Source organism: Semicossyphus pulcher, unplaced genomic scaffold (assembly GCF_022749685.1).
Source record: "Semicossyphus pulcher isolate SPU_LCO1_2020_fin unplaced genomic scaffold, fSemPul1.0.p SCAF_6, whole genome shotgun sequence".
NCBI classification, from domain to species: Eukaryota; Metazoa; Chordata; class Actinopteri; order Labriformes; family Labridae; genus Semicossyphus; species Semicossyphus pulcher.
Window position 1 is genome coordinate 17809050 of NW_027211737.1, and position 19304 is coordinate 17828353.

Here is a 19304-nt window from a genome sequence, read left to right on the forward strand (position 1 = left end):
CTGTGATATTCTTCATTGGAAACTGTGTTACTTTCAGTGTTTGGTGTTGATTGTGTTTGAGTTCAAGTGATAATCTACAACATTTCATTTAAGAGAGACCTATTGCACACATTGCTTTGTTGTTTTAAACTTGAAGCCCCTAAATGTGGAATTTCTATGTGATGAAAGTTGTTGCAGTGAACAGTATGTGTTGCTTTCATTGCTTTTTATTTTACCACTGGATGGCGGCAAAGTTAGGACAAACTGGCTTTAATTTTAACTTTGCTTAATGCAAAAAAATTAATGTCTTATGTCCATGTCCCATCCTTACATTGGTTGTTACCATAAATTCAATATAGTGACACAGAGTCACACAGAGTTGTGGATTATCACTAAAGACTCTGGTTGTATGACTGTTCTGTCCTGATGCTGTACGTACAGTCAGATTGGAGTTTGTACAGGTGCCTGCCCTCCTCTTATTGTGTTTCCCCTTCCCCTCTATTCTTCTCAATCTAACAACTGCTCCACTACCCTTCTCCTCCTGTTTGGGTTTGGTTTTCTAATTCATCATTCCTATTTTTTTATTGCTTTCTCCTCCTCTATTTCACCCCTCCCCCCCCCCACCCCCTCCTCTGTCTGCAGTAGAGTGATGGTGTGCTGTGGTCTCCACACTCAGAGGAATAATATCAGTGGTGTGGGAAAGGTCCAACCTCACATGTCCTGTGCGGCTGAAGGAAGGCTGTGTGAGGTCAGACCTATCCCACACGGCTCGTATTCTTCCCGGCCACGAGACCAGCGGCCTGCCATCCCCCTCCCGTCCTCCCCCTCCTCCTCTCACCATCATTAATCAAATGAAAGGTTCACACCCTAATTTTCATTCCTGTAGACATTGTTTTTGCTAATGAACACTCTGAGAGATCTGCATGCGTGGTGTCCAGTGTAAGTATTTGCCTGCTTTGGTTTGTGAGTGCTCCAGTCACTGCCTGTGATAAAAAACAGGTTGTTTTACTTGGCATGACCTACATGTGTTTGTGTATATATGTGGTTATTTCTTTTAGATTAGGAAGTATTTGTGTTCGTAGTGTGTTTAGGACCCTCCAGTATGAGGTCTGTTTTGCTCTCTCACTCAGAATGGGCTAAACGGGCTGCATCTGGCCTCGAAAGAAGGCCACGTTAAAATGGTGCTGGAGCTACTCCACAATGGAATCGTACTGGAGACCACCACAAAGGTAAAATCGTCCTACAATGTCACTGTTCATAGACAATAACATGAAAAATCACCTGTCAAAGCCAACCAACCAACGCTTTAAAGTCAGTAGGAAGCAGCGCTCAAATTGGCTTTCTTGCGTGAGATAGGACATCTCACTTCCTGTTTCTAGTAAAATCACATGGTGTCAGTTTGTGTACTGATTAAGAAAATGAGATATAATGCACTGAGAAGTATATATTAGACGGTGCTGGTAGGTGTTTGAGTATGTGAGAGGCTTACAGCTAACTTACGCTAAGCTAACCAGCTGTTGGCTATATGCTAGCAATGTATTCACCATACATACATGTAAGTAGTATTATGCTTCTTATTGAACTCTAGTAAAGACATTGCACATTTCCCCAAAAGTTGAACTAGTTAAACTTATACTGGGGGTCTCGGTCAAACCTCAGTACTTTCTGGTACCAACCAAATTGTGGCAATAACTCTATCAGAAAATGTAATATGATACCCAGCCATATGTTTGACTATGTTTACATAATACATGTTACTTTAGCTGTAACCTTTGTCAGTGCTCATAATGACTGTGTACTATTGTTCTGATGTATGTTGGTTACAACAGAAAGGAAACACGGCCCTGCACATTGCAGCCCTGGCGGGGCAGGAGCAGGTGGTCACAGAGCTGGTTAATTACGGGGCCAATGTCAACGCTCAGTCCCAGGTGAGACTCACTGCTGCTCCATGTGGTGATAACAGGAAACGCTACATGACCTTTACTGTGAAACCATTCTAGTAACTATTGCAATTCCATCTGTTAACATGTGTATTTGTTCCTATATTTCTGTGTGCTGTTGTTTCCTCTATATGTACATCCTGGTACGTGCATCTGTGACTGTCTTTCTGTCTTTCTGTTGCTGTGCTTGTGTCTCCTCTGCTGCCGTGTGTGTATGTGTGTGTGTTTTGTTGTGCGTCTTCCTGAGACAGAAAGGTTTCACTCCACTCTACATGGCTGCACAAGAAAACCATCTAGAGGTTGTGAAGTTTCTTCTGGAGAATGGAGCCAATCAGAGCATTCCAACCGAGGTACTGAAGGACTGAGAGACGTTTTCAAAGACGAATCTCCCAAACTCCTCAATCCCATCCTTGCTGATCCAGACTCGCTATGTTTCCATTCTGTTTTGTTCCCATAAGCCTCTCTCCTAACACACCTCTCTTATTTTTCTCTGCATGAGTCAGCCAGTCCTCTAACCCTCTCCTGTGTGTTTCAGGATGGATTTACTCCTCTCGCCGTGGCCCTTCAGCAGGGACATGAGAACGTCGTAGCCCTGCTCATCAACTACGGCACCAAGGGAAAGGTCCGCCTCCCCGCACTGCACATTGCAGCACGCAACGATGATACACGCACAGCCGCAGTACTTCTGCAGAACGACCCCAATCCTGATGTCCTCAGCAAGGTGCACATTGGTGTTTGAGTGGCTGTAGATGTGATTGAAAAAGGTGTGAACAACATTTGTGTTTGTAACATGCATTAAGAGTGACATGTTCTCCCACGATGTCCCTGCAGACTGGATTCACACCCCTCCACATTGCTGCACACTATGAAAACTTGAACGTAGCTCAGCTGCTGCTCAATAGAGGAGCCAATGTCAACTTCACCCCAAAGGTATGGACTAATTACTGCTGTTGGAAGGTTAATCTATGTCTTTGCTGCATGTTCTTCTTGACTGAGTGCATCTGTTTCTCTCTGCAGAATGGTATCACTCCTCTGCACATTGCATCCAGACGGGGAAATGTGATCATGGTTCGACTCCTGCTGGACAGAGGGGCTCAGATAGATGCCAAGACCAAGGTGCGGCAGACATCCATACTGTTGTTTCACAATCCTTTCATTTCTTTTTTCCCAATTTGATGCATCATTAACTGAATCATTAATATTCATTCCCCCCAGGATGAGCTCACTCCTCTGCATTGTGCAGCCAGAAATGGTCATGTCAGGATTATAGAGATCCTGCTGGACCATGGAGCCCCCATACAGGCAAAGACTAAGGTAATCCACCTGGATATGTAACGAAAATCCTTCATGTCTCTTGGTTTGGTAATGTGTGCAAATCTGTGAGCTGTTTTAAGTAGATAAATATGAAAGTTTGTGATTCACCAGCAAACCATAGATCCCTCTTGCTGCTGCATCTTTCTCCGGTTGTTTGTTTTCACTACAAAACAAGTTGCTTCCTGTTTTACAAGGGATAAGAGAGTCAACATTCTTCTTCTTTTTTTTGCAGAATGGCCTGTCTCCAATCCACATGGCAGCACAGGGAGACCACATGGACTGCGTCAAGCAGCTTCTGCAGTACAATGCAGAGATAGATGATATCACACTGGACCATCTTACCCCTCTTCATGTGGCAGCACACTGCGGCCACCACCGCATGGCCAAAGTACTGCTGGACAAAGGAGGCAAACCCAACTCTCGCGCATTGGTCAGTGACAAACACACTTTGACAATTTATCAGTTCTGACAAGGCAAAGTTATTTTTGATCTTTGAAGCAATCATAATCTTTACCTTTTTTATGTTTTTACAGAACGGCTTCACTCCCTTACACATTGCTTGTAAAAAGAACCACATGCGTGTGATGGATCTCCTGCTAAAACACTCTGCCTCATTAGAGGCTGTGACTGAGGTGAGGGGTCAGGAAAAAAAAGTGTTCAGCTCATCATCATATTGAACATGATTTGGGTGCATTTATAAGTGTATTCTTCCCCTCTGAACAGTCTGGCCTGACCCCCTTACATGTGGCATCATTCATGGGTCATCTCAACATCGTCAAGATCCTGCTGCAGAAAGGAGCTTCCCCCAGCGCCTCAAATGTGGTGAGTTTCCCTCTGACATCTCAAGACCTGCACGAACAACCAACTGACTTTGTACTGACGTTGCAATACAAATTAATCTGAGTGTTTTTCTTTGTGTGAGTAGAAAGTGGAGACTCCTCTCCATATGGCATCTCGAGCTGGACACTTAGAAGTGGCAGAGTTTTTACTTGAGAATGCAGCACCGGTGGACGCAAAGGCCAAGGTAGAGATCTCACATATCACAGCATGATCAATACATTGATGTGCTTAAGCATAAAGATGCCTTACTTTAGATATAGATCAAATATTCTGAAAGTGTAATTCTTTGCAGCTACATTTTATTGAATGGACAAGTGGAGATCAAAGGAGAAGCTGAAGAATTTAAACTATAAAAGGTATTTTACAATTACTAACTAATCTCGCCTCACTGTCCAGGATGACCAAACACCCCTGCATTGTGCTGCTCGGATGGGTCACAAGGAGCTGGTGAAGCTGCTGCTGGAGCAGAAAGCCAATCCCAACTCCACCACCACAGCAGGCCACTCACCCCTGCACATCGCTGCTCGGGAAGGTCACGTACAAACCGTACGAATCCTACTGGACATGGAGGCTCAGCAGACCAAGATGACAAAGGTAAAGCCTGCCCACCCACCCATCGCTGCATTCTCCTGTAACGTCTGCCTGTCTTAAAACCATCAGCCTGTGTACCCAACCTAACGTGGTGTCCACCTCCCTGTTGGTGTCCATGCAGAAAGGCTTCACTCCGCTCCATGTGGCCTCAAAGTACGGCAAGGTGGACGTAGCAGAGCTGTTACTGGAGAGAGGCGCCAACCCCAATGCGGCTGGGAAGGTGAGAAGAACTCAAAAGGGCTGACTGTAAAGACGAAAGAGTCGAAACCTGAATGAAGCTTGTTTGCTCTACAACCATCCGAGAACCTTTTGATGTTTTGTTGCAGAATGGTTTGACTCCACTGCATGTTGCTGTTCATCACAACAACCTGGACGTTGTTAACTTGCTCGTCAGCAAAGGAGGGTCGCCACATAGTGCAGCCAGGGTAAATAATAATAGATATACAACCAACTCCAGTTTCAAGCATGTACTTATATATGAGTATATTTTCTAACCACAACTCATGTCTGCGTTCCAGAATGGCTACACCGCTCTCCACATAGCATCCAAGCAGAACCAGGTGGAGGTGGCTAACAGCCTGCTGCAGTACGGAGCTTCAGCCAATGCTGAGTCACTGCAGGGAGTCACACCTCTCCACCTGGCCTCACAGGAGGGGAGACCCGACATGGTGTCACTGCTCATCTCTAAACAGGCCAACGTCAACCTGGGAAACAAGGTATGAGACAGAAAGATGCTTAAAGGATGACTGTCAGATTTACAATGACTTCGGCTGTGTTGTTTCTGTGTGTGATGTATTGTGATGACCCTGAATCTGTTTGCCCCCAGAGTGGATTAACCCCACTGCATCTGGTGGCACAGGAGGGACATGTCGGCATTGCGGATATCTTGGTGAAGCAAGGGGCTTCAGTGTACGCAGCAACGAGGGTAAGACCTCTTAGTCTCATAGCAAACTAATGGTTGTGAAAACTAACATTGAAGCTTGCACAACTCTGGTTAAGAAGCTCAAGAAAGTGTAGAGACTACTTGTACCGGCCACAGCAGATACTGTCTAAGAGCTGAAGTATAAATAGCTTGATGATCTCATAGCAGAGGGTTATGTTACCATCAATACATGGCCCACCCTTGAGGGGGTCAGATTCTTTAGACCTTTAGTGCTTAGAGCATCTCTACAGCAGCTATTGACACGGAGTTGTTGGATTATAGTAAGTAAGGTTTAATTCATGTGGTTAGTACGGCTTAAATGTGAAGATAACCAAAGACTTGAATTAGCACCTCTTTGACACAGGTGAAGCATTTCAGGATTTACATAGGAATTTTTATTGTGGCAACTTGTTATAATATGATTTTCAGTGGTAATAGTTGTTATCCTTCTGATCCCACACACAAGAAATAATTGCTTCCTCTCTTGTTTCCTCATAAAAAAACAGCCTGAATGAATTTTTTATCACTTCTCTCTTCCCAAATATTATTCTTTGTGGATTTGAACCATTAGTTTATATTTTATTCATGAACTATCTAACTCCACAGAGGTCATCATCCACATTATAAATTCAAATTAAAAGGTCATTAAGTCATTTTTGGGTATGCGACTGCTGTGTTTTTTTCTTAAAGACTTTCTACTATTTTTCTCTCACTATCAGATGGGTTACACCCCTCTCCATGTAGCGTGTCACTATGGCAACATTAAGATGGTGAAGTTCCTCGTGCAGCAACAGGCCAATGTCAACAGCAAAACAAGGGTGAGTTGCTCCCTCTGGTTTTCAATCCAACTACAACAAAACGAACAGAAGCACGAGTCAGGCTAACACTGTGTGTACGGTCCGGTCTCATTCATCAGGAAATACAATCACTGAATATTACACTTTTAAAGCACAGGTCGTTTCTGTTATGTAGGTGTTTTGTGTAAGACCCAAATTATTTCATTTCCAGTGTTTCCTGTAGAGAGTGAAGTAACTGATTCAAAACATGATTTTCCGGTAAATGCAGTAATTGGTATTTATATATGCAGTAGTGTTATTTTAAAACTGGGGCTGATTATTAACATAATAATCATTTTTCATCATTTTTGCACAAATGTGTTGTGACGGTGGTTAGCTTCAAATTCTAATACGGACTTATCAGCTGATTTATTTTCTGAATACTAACTTATAGTCTGTAAAAGTATAATAAGTGTAATAAGTGTTTTACTTAAGAGATTAAAGCTCCTGTGAGGAGTTTTCTGATGGTTATCAAACAGACTGAAATTAATTCTGATTACTCTCTATGAGCTACAAAAGCAAACCAGACCATCAGCGACAAGATTGATTATTTCTGTATAGTTATTTTTAATGCCTGAAACCACTGGTGGGGAGTAGGTGTCAGAAGAAGCGATTAACTGCACGCTGCCTTTGTTTACATTCTCCATGTATCCAATGATACATATGACAAGAGCAGGATGAGAGTTTTTGTTGAAAACCACCACATAAGTATGTACAGGACAAAATCAGCAAAGAGATAAGAGGTACGGTTTTGTCCACAGGGGGCGCCAAAATCAACACAAACTGAAAGTTCCTCACAGGAAAAGCTGCAAAAAAACTCTTTTTTTGGTTTTTTTGTCTTTTTGGCGGGGGCATTTTCTGCTTTAAAAAATTACTTCAACATATATACAATTATTGAAATTGTTGCTGATAATTTCTGTTGATCAGATTTCTTGCTTCAGTTGTAGTCAGATGTAAATAGTTAATTGTGCTGAAATATGCCTTGATATGCATTTGGCTTGTTGTGGTGTGCCTCTGCCAGAAGCTTGATACAAGGACCATGGCTTACATGCATTTTAAGGGGAAAATTTTGTGTTGTTTTTGTAAAACCTTGTATGAAAAGGATCTGCTGTACTGCATTATTCAGAAATAGTTATTTAATCTCTTTATTTTGGATTCTTCTTCTTTTTCAGCTTGGCTACACTCCTCTGCACCAGGCGGCCCAGCAGGGACACACAGACATTGTGACTCTGCTGCTGAAGCACGGAGCTCAGCCCAACGAGACCACAACCGTGAGCATGAACATACCTTCCTCTCATAATGACTCATACAGTTTGATCCTCAGAGGTCTGATTGATCTGATCCTCTCTGTCTGACAGAATGGTACTTCAGCCCTGGCCATCGCTAAGAGGTTGGGCTACATCTCTGTGATTGATGTCCTAAAGCTTGTAACGGAGGAGACGGTTTCCATGGTGAGTTTAAAAACACTACAAAGCCCTTCATATGGTAACATTATGTGGCTATGATGATCACATGGAAATACCAATAAAATCTTTGCACTCATTGTTGTATCTGTAATTGGTGCGTTCCTCTTCCCGCTGCGGCCTGCAGACAACCACAGAGAAACATCGCATGAGTTTCCCAGAAACAGTGGATGAGATCCTGGACGTGTCTGAGGATGAAGGTAAAGCACACAGCTGTTATTAATCACAGGAAATAGTAGGACACAAAGCATAATTTACTATGTTGCTGTGATCTAAATAATACCTCCTGTTTACGAGGCTGATTTTTTGCTTCTTGAGCTGATCTCGTAAATCTTCATTTTTCAAATACTTTTTTTGCTTTTTGCCCTTTTTTAGGAATTGCACAGCTAACATTAGGTATGAATGTCTCTTTCCTTCTTTGTGCGGCATTCATAGGTCGATGTTATAACGTGTCTGGCTCCATTTCAAGCTCACTCTCTCTGTCTTTATCTCTCTCTCTCGTTCCCTCTGTAGTGGTGCTCACTGTGATGGTGGCTCTGGTTTCTCATTGGCATGCGCCCATAGCACCCGTGTCTGTAACCTTTATGTGTCCCTTCAATAACACCCTCATTCTCTAACCCTCCAGATGTCTTTTTTCCTCCATGTTATAACAGCAGTCTGTGTAATTACAGTACCAGTCAACACTTTAAGATCACCCATTATTACTAATAACACATCAAATTTAATAAGTCTTTGAAACCTGCTCTGTGAGCTTTAGCAGCTCAGAGAGGAGGCGTGCTGTTTTCAGGTCATTGCTTTGAAATGTGTGTGTCTACATTTGTGTCTGCATTTAAATGTGGCTCCATTTTGTGTCAACCATGTCCCGCATCATTTGTTACCGTCTTGTATTACTGACATTCAAAGTGTGTTTTGTTGGCAGGGAGATTATTTGGTCAGGAGTCAGGGGAATGATGGTTTAAAGAATAGGTTCAAAGTGGATACGATCAACATTTTTGTATGAGAAATGGATCATATGACAACTTGGAGGCGAACCTACGGAGACTTCTGACCCAACTCTTCATTCATCTTCAGCTCTGCGGAGGCTGATAGCGACTTTAAGCTAATTGTTAGCATTTAGCAGCTAAAGAGCCAGACTATTCCCTCAGCTGTCAGTGAAGAACAAAATCAGAGCTAAAACTATAATGACAATTGGAGTTATATTTATCAGATGGACAGAAAGACGACACCAAATAGATGCTAATACGCTCCGTTTGTGTCTAATGAGTAAACAACTGTTAGCACAGCTTGTTTCTGCTGCCCCCAAGTGGCTACAAAAGACTCTGAGTGCAGTTTAAACTTCTTATGCCTGGACTTAACAACATCACTAACAGTGATGCTAGAGGACTTTATGTCTTGATATTTTTAGCCTCCTGATAATTCAACTGACAGATTGTCCCCGCTGCTCTAAATATAGAGAGAAGCTGAGTCGCTGTCTTAAAGAAACATCTCGTATCCGGAATGGTAAAATGATATTGGCAGGTTATCTGATGCACACGCTGGCATACACGACGCGGCACACATGGTACACAACACAGAGACCGTGCAGGACCTGAGCTGCCTCATGTGAACCTTTGGGAAGTGCACTGAGTCAAACATGGTGTAATGACACCTACGACTTCACTCTGGCTCTGGACCGCACGCAGACACCCACTCACACAAGCTGTGCCGATACAGCCACAATTTAATAGACACAGAGAAGACTCCTTTTTGTTGCCGGGGATTTCTTGAAACTGACGCGTGTTTTGGGGGGTAAGTAAGAAAACCCACCTCTGCTCAGGTTAGGATATACTGTAGTGTTCACGGGAGAGTACAGAACGGCTTGTTCTCATGTCATCTCGTGTGTTGTAGTGGGCTGATGCTGTTCTGTGATTGTGTTAATGTGTTTTAGAGGCGATGTCCTTATGCATTGCGTTCTGAAGCAGATAATGTCTGATATAATCCAGCTCAATAACTGTTTATTCACTATAAAACACATTTTTGGAATGAGATGATGCAGCTGTATGCTGTCTCCAGAGATAGCGCTGTGTGTGCATCTTAAGTACTATTTTTTTTTAACTGCAACGCTCCACTACATAAAGTTTCCTCTCTTATTTTGATGTGTTTTTTAGTCCTGAATCAGTGTTGGACACAGTTACTGAGACTACGGCTGATAACAGTGACCTGCTGTATTGTTCCTGTCGTCGTACTCCATTTTTTAAAACATATTTCTGGCATTGTGCCTTTGTGATTTGAATAATTTTTTGCCACTGATTAGCAGTAGGGAGGTCAGAGTACATTGTCACTAATGTCTCATCCCACCAGTCTAATCACAGAGCCATCTCCTAAATCCTGGGCTATCATGTTCTCTAACCCCTCTGGTTAACAATCTTGTTCTTTTCTTTCTCTCTCTCTCTTCTTTTGCTGTTTCACCAACCTGACCACGGTCTGTTCGCTCTCTTTGGCATGTTGTTCTCTGAAGGAGAGGAGCTCTTGGGGACAGAAGGGGCCAGGTACATGAAGATGGATGACATGAAAGACCATGATGACGATTTCCTCTCCCCCAAGAAATCACTGGAGTACGAGAGAGGGCTGGGAACAGCGTAAGGGGGGCTGGGTGGGGAAGCAGGCAAGAGAGCCAAGCTGGTAGCCACACGCTAATTGTTGGATGGATAGAGGGGGATGCACCATAGACACTCGCTAAACACCAGGGATGAGCACTTGGGAGGAGATGTAGAGAAACTTCTTTGATCTGACTTGTTTCTTGCTCTTTTCCTACAATAGAAATTACTCGCCAGCCATTCCCAGGATCCCCCGAGTTTCTCCAGAGACCGTTATCCTGAAAGAACACGAGATAGATCAGGTCTGTACTGTGTTACCACAAAGACTGTATGAGCAACTTAATAGTGTCATTCATGAGACTTTCCTTGTTTATGCGAAAGTCTTTTAAACTTGATGTTTAGTTTGATTTCATCAATATTAATGGTTGTGTATCGTCCTAATTGTAACACACAGTTTTGATTAACACTTTAAAAATCGAAATGACATTGATGCAGTTAACTTAACTTCTTCCAGTTATATAACTCATCATTGTAAATGAGAATCCCTCCTCAGCAGTCATTTGAAGGTTAATGATGTATCCTCTTCATACACACTTAAAAATGGCCCTTTGAGAATTAGTGCATGCTTGAATACATCAGTCATCTTTCAGTAAGACAGATGATAGTGTCGGTTCGCATACACCATCATGCTTAACAGTGCTCTTAATGACCAGTTCGTCTTTCTGCCTGTTGTAGCAACACACTCCACTTCCACTGCCCAAAGAATATGACGAGGACTCGCTGATTCCCAGCAGCCCAGCGACCGAGACATCAGACAATGTCAGCCCAGTCGCCAGCCCCATTCACACAGGGTCAGCACACCAATGATGCAGAGAAACTTTTGATTTCACTACATCTGTTTAAATATGCGTACTGGCAGCTAAATGTCACAGTCTTTGTCACAGGTTCCTGGTCAGTTTTATGGTGGATGCTCGGGGCGGCTCTATGCGAGGCAGCAGGCATAACGGTCTGCGTGTCATCATACCTCCGCGGACCTGTGCGGCACCCACCCGCATCACCTGCCGCCTGGTGAAGCCTCAGAAGCTGACCAGCCCACCTCCGCTGGTGGAGGGAGAAGGGCTGGCCAGCAGGATCATCTCTCTGGGTCCAGCAGGGATGCAGTTCTTGGGGTGAGGAGGAAACTGAAGCTTTTAATACAGCAGTCGTGATTTTGTACTAACCAATGGATGATGTTATTATTTATGCTCCAAATATATACACTTTAACAAATAATATCTGATAAATAATTAACATTTGTACATGTTTACTTTCATGTGTTTGTCTGTGACAGGCCAGTTATAGTGGAGATCCCTCACTTTGCTGCTCTGGGTCGAGGTGACCGAGAGCTCGTGGTGCTACGGAGCGAGAACGGCTCTGTCTGGAAAGAACATCGCAATCGTTACGGTGACGAGGTGCTTGAAACGATCCTCAACGGGATGGATGAGGGTAAGAGTTAAAATGCTCAATCTCAGACAGATTGCCTCTCATGTTACTGTGTTTTTTCACATTGTAACCCTCCTCTCTCCTCTCCTCAGAGTTGGAAAGTCAAGAGGAGCTCGGGAAGAAGAGAATCCGACGCATCATCTCCACAGACTTCCCCCTTTACTTTGCTGTCGTGTCTCGAGTCCAACAGGAGAGCGACCTGATTGGACCAGAGGGAGGCTCACTGACAAGTAAACTGGTGCCGATGGTCCAGGCCACGTTTCCCGAGACGGCCGTCACCAAACGAGTCCGCCTCGGGCTGCAGGTGAGATGGGACGATGAGGAGAAGGAAGGAGAAGAAAGACAGAATCGTTAATGCCCGTGTTGCCTGAATAAAGCATGTTGGATGTACTTTGATTGATCGTGGAATGACCTGATCATATCAGCACTTGTGACAATTCTTAATGATTTAGTTTTCTGTTTGTTTTGCTTTTCATATTGTTAGAGGACGTTGTTGCCTTTCATTTCACACAGTGCATGCACCTGGCACCTTCATACAACTGTGGACTGCTTATTAAGTGCTGATATGATATCGTTTGTCTTCAGTCATGTCTTTATCTATTATGTATTTATGTCCCTGGCCAAGACCTGTATGAAGTACATTTACCACAGTAATTTGTGATAACTAAGTACAGTCAGTAAAACATTTTAGAAATCTTCAAAGGAAATCTTCTGCCTTCTTGCTGTCGAGAGGAAAGACTGTATTTGAATTATACACGTATGGTTTCTATATTATGAATTTTTCAAAAATTCATAATATTGTTTAAAAGGAACTGAAGAGTTTCCTCGCCCTGACTGGGTTGAAACCAGAGCACCTGATCATCAAAAATGTTCGATATCTAACTGTTTGTCGAAGCTTTGCCTTCGTTGAGTAGGGCTACACTTTTCTGGACTTCAGCAAACACACCAAAGACAAAATCAGTGCAACATTTTCTTATCAAATCAAACAGATTATTACATCAGAATGTACGTTTGATTATTTCTCACTGTCAAATGTGTTGCCCCAAAATCTTGTTCTCAATTTCACTGGATTGCAAAAGTCCAGGCACAACCACAACATATTTTATAAGTTAGCAAAGTAACACTTTTCAATTCAACCTATTTCACTTCCTAATCATTTCAAACGTAAAGTTTTCTAAAGAAAAAAGTGCATTTAATTTCATCTTCTCTTCCTTCATAATACTTTGTATTGTATATGTTTGGTGTTCTCCTCCTGCATGTGATTTCATTTTGAGAGGTTAAATATCTTTTACTGTTTGTTTTGTTCTTTACAATATGTGTGTTTCTTTCTCCTGGCCATATTTAATTACAGTTCTAGACTGTGATCATTTAATTCAAGTCACAACTAATTAATATAAATGATCATGTGGAAACCTGTAAGTCCACTGTCAGCGCTGACCAAACCGAAAGGTAGATACAGGGTGGATGGTCCTTCTGCTGTCGTTGTGACACATAATTCAATTAATGACTAAATATGTCTTTAAAACTAACACATGCAGTAACCTCTTAGCTCGAATAGTGAATGTAACTGAATGTAAGTCAAATAGACATTTTCAGAATTTCTTTACAGATTTATTATACTGACTGATTTATTATACTTATATATACTATTTTATAACTGTAGAAACATTTCAATTAAACTCAAATGTTGCTGTAGTAATGTGTAAAACCAAGATGCCTTTTTTAATATACAGTTTTGTACTAACGATTGTAAAAGCTTCATGTTAACACATTGTTACATTTTACAATAAAAAAGCTATTAAGTCCTACAACAACGTTGTTGCTATTGTCTCTCCATGTGTTTTGTTTAAACCATGAGGTGTTTTATTCATTGTGGACTTTCTCTCTTTCTTCTCTTCATCTTTAATTTTTCCCTCTTCTGATTTCTTTTACCATCATCTCATTCTACCTGCCATCATGTCCTCCCAACATGCGATATAATCTCTATCTCATGTTCATACGCTTCCTCCTTTTGCCTTCTTTTCCTTTTTCCACCACATCATGAAACCTGTGTTACGTACCCCCTCTCTCCATCATTTACTGTCAACCTCAGGCTCAGCCAGTTCCAGATGAGCTGGTTGCAAAGCTGCTGGGTAACCAGGCAAACTTTAGCCCCGTGGTCACTGTGGAGCCTCGGAGGCGTAAGTTCCACCGGCCCATCGGCCTGCGTATACCCCTGCCCCCGTCGTGGAAGGAGAGCCCACGAGACTCTGGGGAGGGCGACACCACCAGTCTGCGCCTGCTCTGCTCCGTCATAGGTACTGCATGCCCTGATTGGAAGTCATGTGGGTGGGTGGGTAAGAGTGTGTGTTTGTGACGACAGGAGCTGTTTCTTCCATGTGAGGACAAATCTTTGGGGTAAAACTGCTTTTTTTCGCTGTGGTGAAAAATGTTTTTTTCTTATTTTGCAAAAACACTCACCATGAGATGATTAATTAACCCTTTGCTGAAGCATAGATTAACCAGTTTGCCCTCTCTCATCCTGTGTGATTCCCAGGTGGCACAGCTCCAGCCCAATGGGAAGACATCACTGGCACAACCAAGTTAATGTATGCTAATGACTGCGCCAGTTTCACAACCAATGTCTCTGCACGGTAAGTTCATTTGGGGACGGAAACTGCCATAGAAATAAGTTAAATGCAGGCTTTGTTGTCTGAAAATCATTGTAGCAAGCAGCTCGACTGTGATTACACCAGACAAAGAATGGAGAGATTTATGTTGAATACTGAGATTACATGTCATTGTCTCCTCAGATTCTGGCTCGCTGACTGTCCTCGGACAGCTGAGGCCGTCTCCTTTGCAAACCTGCTCTACAGAGAGCTGTCGGCTGTACCCTACATGGCAAAGTTTGTGGTGTTTGCAAAGATGAATGAGCTGCGTGAAGGCCGCCTGCGCTGCTACTGTATGACCGACGACAAGATGGATAAAACCCTGGAACAACACGAGAACTTCACAGAGGTGGCTCGAAGCAGAGACATAGAGGTCAGTTCAGGAAGTCTAGTTATGTATGATGTGCAAAACCACATTCAAATATTTTAGTCTGATCAAAGTTTATTGACTGTTGTTTGTACCTGTGTTATATCTTGCAGGTGATGGAGGGAATGCCGCTTCACCTGGAGTGTTCAGGGAATCTGGTGCCGGTCAGGAAGGCCACCCAGCAGCCTCGCTGCTTCAGCTTCCAGGCCTTCAGAGATAACCGACTTCCTGTCTCTGTTAAGGTAAATCTTTGTCCGTCACTGTTATTCCACCAGCTCTTTCCCTACTCTAAATACTGTATCTATATGTCTTCATTGCTTTCCTTGTGTCTGTTGTTAAAGGTGAGAGACAGCAGTAAAGAGCCCACTGGATTTCTGTCTTTTCTGCGCAAGTCAACCAAGTATGAGGACAGCCAACATGTGCTCTGTAACCTCAACATAACCATGCCGCCATGTATCAAGGTAAAGCCCCTGAATTAACTGACATTAACAATGCACATGATGTATGTAAGATGATCAACTTCAGTGTTGATGGCTTGTGACTGACAGATTATTGGGAGTGAAGACCGGAGGCGAACTCTGACCCCGCTGGCTTTGAGAGAAAGATACAGCGCCCTAAATGAGCCTGCTATGGGTATGATCCCCTCACTCTCCAGCTTGTTATTGATGAGGCATGCTTTCTTTGTTCATGGTTGTATAGTGATATGAGGTGCAGCGTTGCTGTGCAGGGATAATCTCACCTTTACATTGCCTTGTTTCGTGCAGCATCAATGAGTGCCATGGAGAGGACGGAGCTAAAGATGGCTGTGATTGCAGAACAGCTGGGGCTGAGCTGGGCCGGTACGTGAACAAGAATATCCTCAATCTGGTTTTATGTGCTGTAAACCGGCCATGTTTACCTTGTGTCTGACAAGCTTGCCTAGCTTGCTGCTGATTACACAAAGTTATAACATGGCAACCAGCCAACGTAACTAATTATGTCCTGATTCCTGGCATGGGCCAGAGCTGTTTGATAGACAGACAAATTCTGCCTCTTGTGGATAGAGCTCCTGTGAAGCTCTGTGCTATCTCAAGAACAAGACTGTGTGTGCTATGACAGCATGACTCACAGGTAAAATGATATAAATATTTTCCTCTCTTACTTGGATCTCCTCTGACTCATTTCCTACACAGAGTTGGCTCGAGAGCTTCAGCTCAGCGTGGATGACATCAATAAGATCCGTGTGGAGAATCCCAACTCGCTGCTGGAGCAGAGCTCCGCACTGCTCAACCTGTGGGCCACCCGAGAGGGCAAGAGGGCCAAGAGTGAGTATTTATTTATTGCTAATTTTCACACTAGTGTACCACTATTATTGGCATTGTAACCATAAGTATGTATTACCTGTTGTTTTGATGTAACAAGGACATATTTTGTTGATGTAACAAGAACATATGTTGTTGTTGCTCTCCTTGCCTGTCTCTATCCTGCATCTCCTTCTATCCCATTTTCGGCCCATCCAGTCGAGGCAGACGGCTGTTCAACATGAGTCTGGTTCTGCTCGAGGTTTCTGCCTGTTAAAAGGAAGTTTTTCTGCCAATGTGCCAAATATTGCTAATTGCCACTCATGGTGATTCATGTTGGGCCTCTCTTTTAAATAACATAACAAAGAGTCGGTCTTGACCTGCTCTTTTTTGTAAAGTGTCTCAAGATAACTCTGGTTATGATTTGGCGCTATACAAATAAAATTTGATTTATTGATTGATTGAGTACAAGAGACCTGTGACTACTGTGAATCTTTTCCATCCCTCAGTGTTTTTATCTACACCAGTTTCCTCCTAAACCCAGTCAGAGTCAGTTGTTGTTGTAATGGTGTTGCTGTTCCCTCCTTGTTTCTTGTGTCTCTCCTCCACGCTGCAGTGGAGAGCTTGTACGCAGCTCTGAAGAGTATCGACCGTATGGACATAGTCAACATGTTGGAGGGTCAGCCCCCTCAGCCTGCCAGACAAGGCTCCCGTGATCTCAGCAGACGCCGACACAACGAGAGAGAGCATCTCTCCCCTGGTATGACCAATGGTGAGTTCCCCTCCCCAAATGACCCCACAATGCAGCCCCTTCCCCGTGTCCCTTTTGCTTGGACCCTGAGCCACCTTTCCAATAAACTGACCCCCGTGTTCCCTGAAGTCCCCTGACGGCAAAGTGAAGTTTGTTTCCCCCTGAACTCTCTCTGTTGTCCTGCTGACGTTCTTATTATTCCCTGTGATGCTGTTGTGTTTGAAAGCTGCCACAAACTTTTGCAGGACTTTACCACAGCAACATGCAGAGGGACTCAGGACACTCCTACTGTACCACAGCCTCCATAGTGCCTTTTACAGTTCTCTATGTATTTATTAACTGTGATAGAAAGTAGAGTGAAGTATATGAAGAAATATGATTGGATGCTGAATTTCACAAAGTGCAACATCCCCAAATGAATAACATTTACACAAACTCAACATGAAGATAAGTATCTTATATTAACAGTTATATTAGTGTTAATATTGTTGTTATTTTGTGGTCTCGTGTCAAACAGTTAGATCCGTCAGTGCTGTTTATATAAGAGTTTTATTGCCCTTTATTAACATTTTACTGTGATACTTTGTCTATAAAACAACACATTGTCATACATGATCAGTCCACGTAGATCATACTGTAAGTATAGCCTAGCTTAACTGACCTCCTTACCAATTGTCAGTCCTCAGTCTTTTACTCCTTTTCCTCATGGTTTCCTTCACACATGCATATCTACATCTTATTGACTCCATTTTCACCTCTGGACTGCTGAGAGCTCCCTTCTTACTGGGCTGGCTTCTCTTCTCTGTATGCAGAGCAGACGATGAGTCAGTCCGACAGGTGACGGGTCCTTTTCTGTGAAAACTGGAGCAATACTCAGAGATGTAACAATGCATAAAGATACGACCATGAGGGCCAAAGGGTGAAAAGGGAGACGTTCAGATCACAGCTGCAGTGAATCTGATAACTGTGTATCTGTCTTGTCTGTCTATCTGTCTGGCTACCTGCCTCCCAAAGGCCGTTCCTGCTTTGACGTTTAGTGTGAGAACCTGTGGGTGCTTTAAATTCCTGGATACTTTCTCTTCTGCTAATGTCACAGTTATCAGTGTGATGGTTTTCAAGGTGATAATGTCTGGTTGAAATGCGTCCTAAAAGCACAGTGAAGAGGAACACACCTTAAAGTTAAGAAGTGACAATTTCCTATTGCACAACATTTATTCGTACATTTTATTTTCATTTTTGCCAGGTTGATTTATATAAAACATATTTAAAAAATAGTTCGACATTTTGAGAAGTTTGCTTATTTGCTGTCATGCTAAATGAACATTTCAATACCACTGTCAGGTCTCTACGTTAATATGAAGGTACTGCAAGCAGCTTGTTAGCTTAGCATTAAGACTGGAAAAGTAATTTAGAAGTTTTTACACTTGTGGATGTTACCTCCTGTTTCCGGTCTTCATGCTAAGCTTCCCTGCTGGAGGCTAGCTTCATATTTACAGTATAAATATGAGAGTGGCATCAGTCTTCTTATTCAACCCGTGGAAATAAGCACATTTCCCAAAAATTCAAACAGTTCCTCTTAGTCAGTCCTCGGTATAAAAGACATTTCCTATAATTAGAATCATCTATACGGCGGGCTTTATTCTACCTCTCTCTATCTTTACCTGTCTTTTCTTTTCCACTTTTTGTCTGTAGGGTTTTACTGGTCAGTTTTCCTTGATAGTTTTAGTGCACCTTTATTGTAGGTAAGCAAATTTCTAGGGTTTTTTCAAGGTTAGAGGACAAAAAAACATTAGGTCATGATAGAGTAAAACCTTTTCTTTTAGACTTTTGTAAATCCTCTCTGCCTGTGGTTGCATGGGGCGTAGTTTGAGTTTCTTTAGGGCTACTGTTGGTGCACTGAATGTCCTTTTGGGAGCCCTGTTTTCATTCCCTGTGAATCTGTCCCTCTCTCTGTGTTTCTCTGGACATGTCATCTGCAGCCTAGCCGTCCTACTCTTCCTCCTTCTCACTCCTCTCCGAACTCTGACCTCATGCCGACCTCATGTTGACCTCTGACCCACATCTTTATCTTTTATTTTTTTGCGACTAGTCGTGCATTTTTCTTTATTTTTGTGCTCTTAAAAACCCCACCTTTTTTAAGTGTCCGCTCTGTGACCGATACCCCTCACACAGACTGTGTACTCAGCACCCACTGGGAGGGGGGAGGTGACCCTCGCTCTCTATCGCTGTTTCTGTCTGTGACCATCACCCTCTTTTATATTCCTCTTTCCCTCTTGCTGCCCTTCTTTTCTCTTTCTCCCACTCTGTCCTCTCCC

At 42.9% G+C, this 19304-nt stretch overlaps 1 protein-coding gene across 9 annotated transcripts in view; it reads left to right on the forward strand.

Moving 5' to 3' along the window:
* The window catches only part of ank1a (ankyrin 1, erythrocytic a), an 89748-nt gene that overhangs the window by 56965 nt on the left and 13479 nt on the right, over positions 1 to 19304 (forward strand). For 7 of the 9 annotated variants that reach the window (XM_069682452.1, XM_069682451.1, XM_069682453.1 and 4 more), the window contains 36 exons: positions 1110 to 1208; positions 1809 to 1907; positions 2171 to 2269; positions 2455 to 2640; positions 2751 to 2849; positions 2937 to 3035; positions 3135 to 3233; positions 3466 to 3663; positions 3767 to 3865; positions 3957 to 4055; positions 4159 to 4257; positions 4470 to 4667; positions 4786 to 4884; positions 4991 to 5089; positions 5183 to 5380; positions 5491 to 5589; positions 6306 to 6404; positions 7595 to 7693; positions 7781 to 7873; positions 8013 to 8085; positions 8261 to 8281; positions 10383 to 10503; positions 10685 to 10763; positions 11197 to 11312; positions 11406 to 11630; positions 11792 to 11946; positions 12036 to 12247; positions 14036 to 14240; positions 14480 to 14576; positions 14736 to 14964; positions 15072 to 15200; positions 15300 to 15419; positions 15507 to 15591; positions 15723 to 15797; positions 16131 to 16262; positions 16855 to 17010. In XM_069682452.1, coding sequence (XP_069538553.1) covers positions 1110 to 1208; positions 1809 to 1907; positions 2171 to 2269; positions 2455 to 2640; positions 2751 to 2849; positions 2937 to 3035; positions 3135 to 3233; positions 3466 to 3663; positions 3767 to 3865; positions 3957 to 4055; positions 4159 to 4257; positions 4470 to 4667; positions 4786 to 4884; positions 4991 to 5089; positions 5183 to 5380; positions 5491 to 5589; positions 6306 to 6404; positions 7595 to 7693; positions 7781 to 7873; positions 8013 to 8085; positions 8261 to 8281; positions 10383 to 10503; positions 10685 to 10763; positions 11197 to 11312; positions 11406 to 11630; positions 11792 to 11946; positions 12036 to 12247; positions 14036 to 14240; positions 14480 to 14576; positions 14736 to 14964; positions 15072 to 15200; positions 15300 to 15419; positions 15507 to 15591; positions 15723 to 15797; positions 16131 to 16262; positions 16855 to 17010 — 4489 coding nt within the window. The remainder of the gene's footprint in view (positions 1 to 1109; positions 1209 to 1808; positions 1908 to 2170; positions 2270 to 2454; positions 2641 to 2750; positions 2850 to 2936; positions 3036 to 3134; positions 3234 to 3465; positions 3664 to 3766; positions 3866 to 3956; positions 4056 to 4158; positions 4258 to 4469; positions 4668 to 4785; positions 4885 to 4990; positions 5090 to 5182; positions 5381 to 5490; positions 5590 to 6305; positions 6405 to 7594; positions 7694 to 7780; positions 7874 to 8012; positions 8086 to 8260; positions 8282 to 10382; positions 10504 to 10684; positions 10764 to 11196; positions 11313 to 11405; positions 11631 to 11791; positions 11947 to 12035; positions 12248 to 14035; positions 14241 to 14479; positions 14577 to 14735; positions 14965 to 15071; positions 15201 to 15299; positions 15420 to 15506; positions 15592 to 15722; positions 15798 to 16130; positions 16263 to 16854; positions 17011 to 19304) is intronic. The other 2 variants (XM_069682455.1, XM_069682454.1) reach the window with 2 other exon arrangements.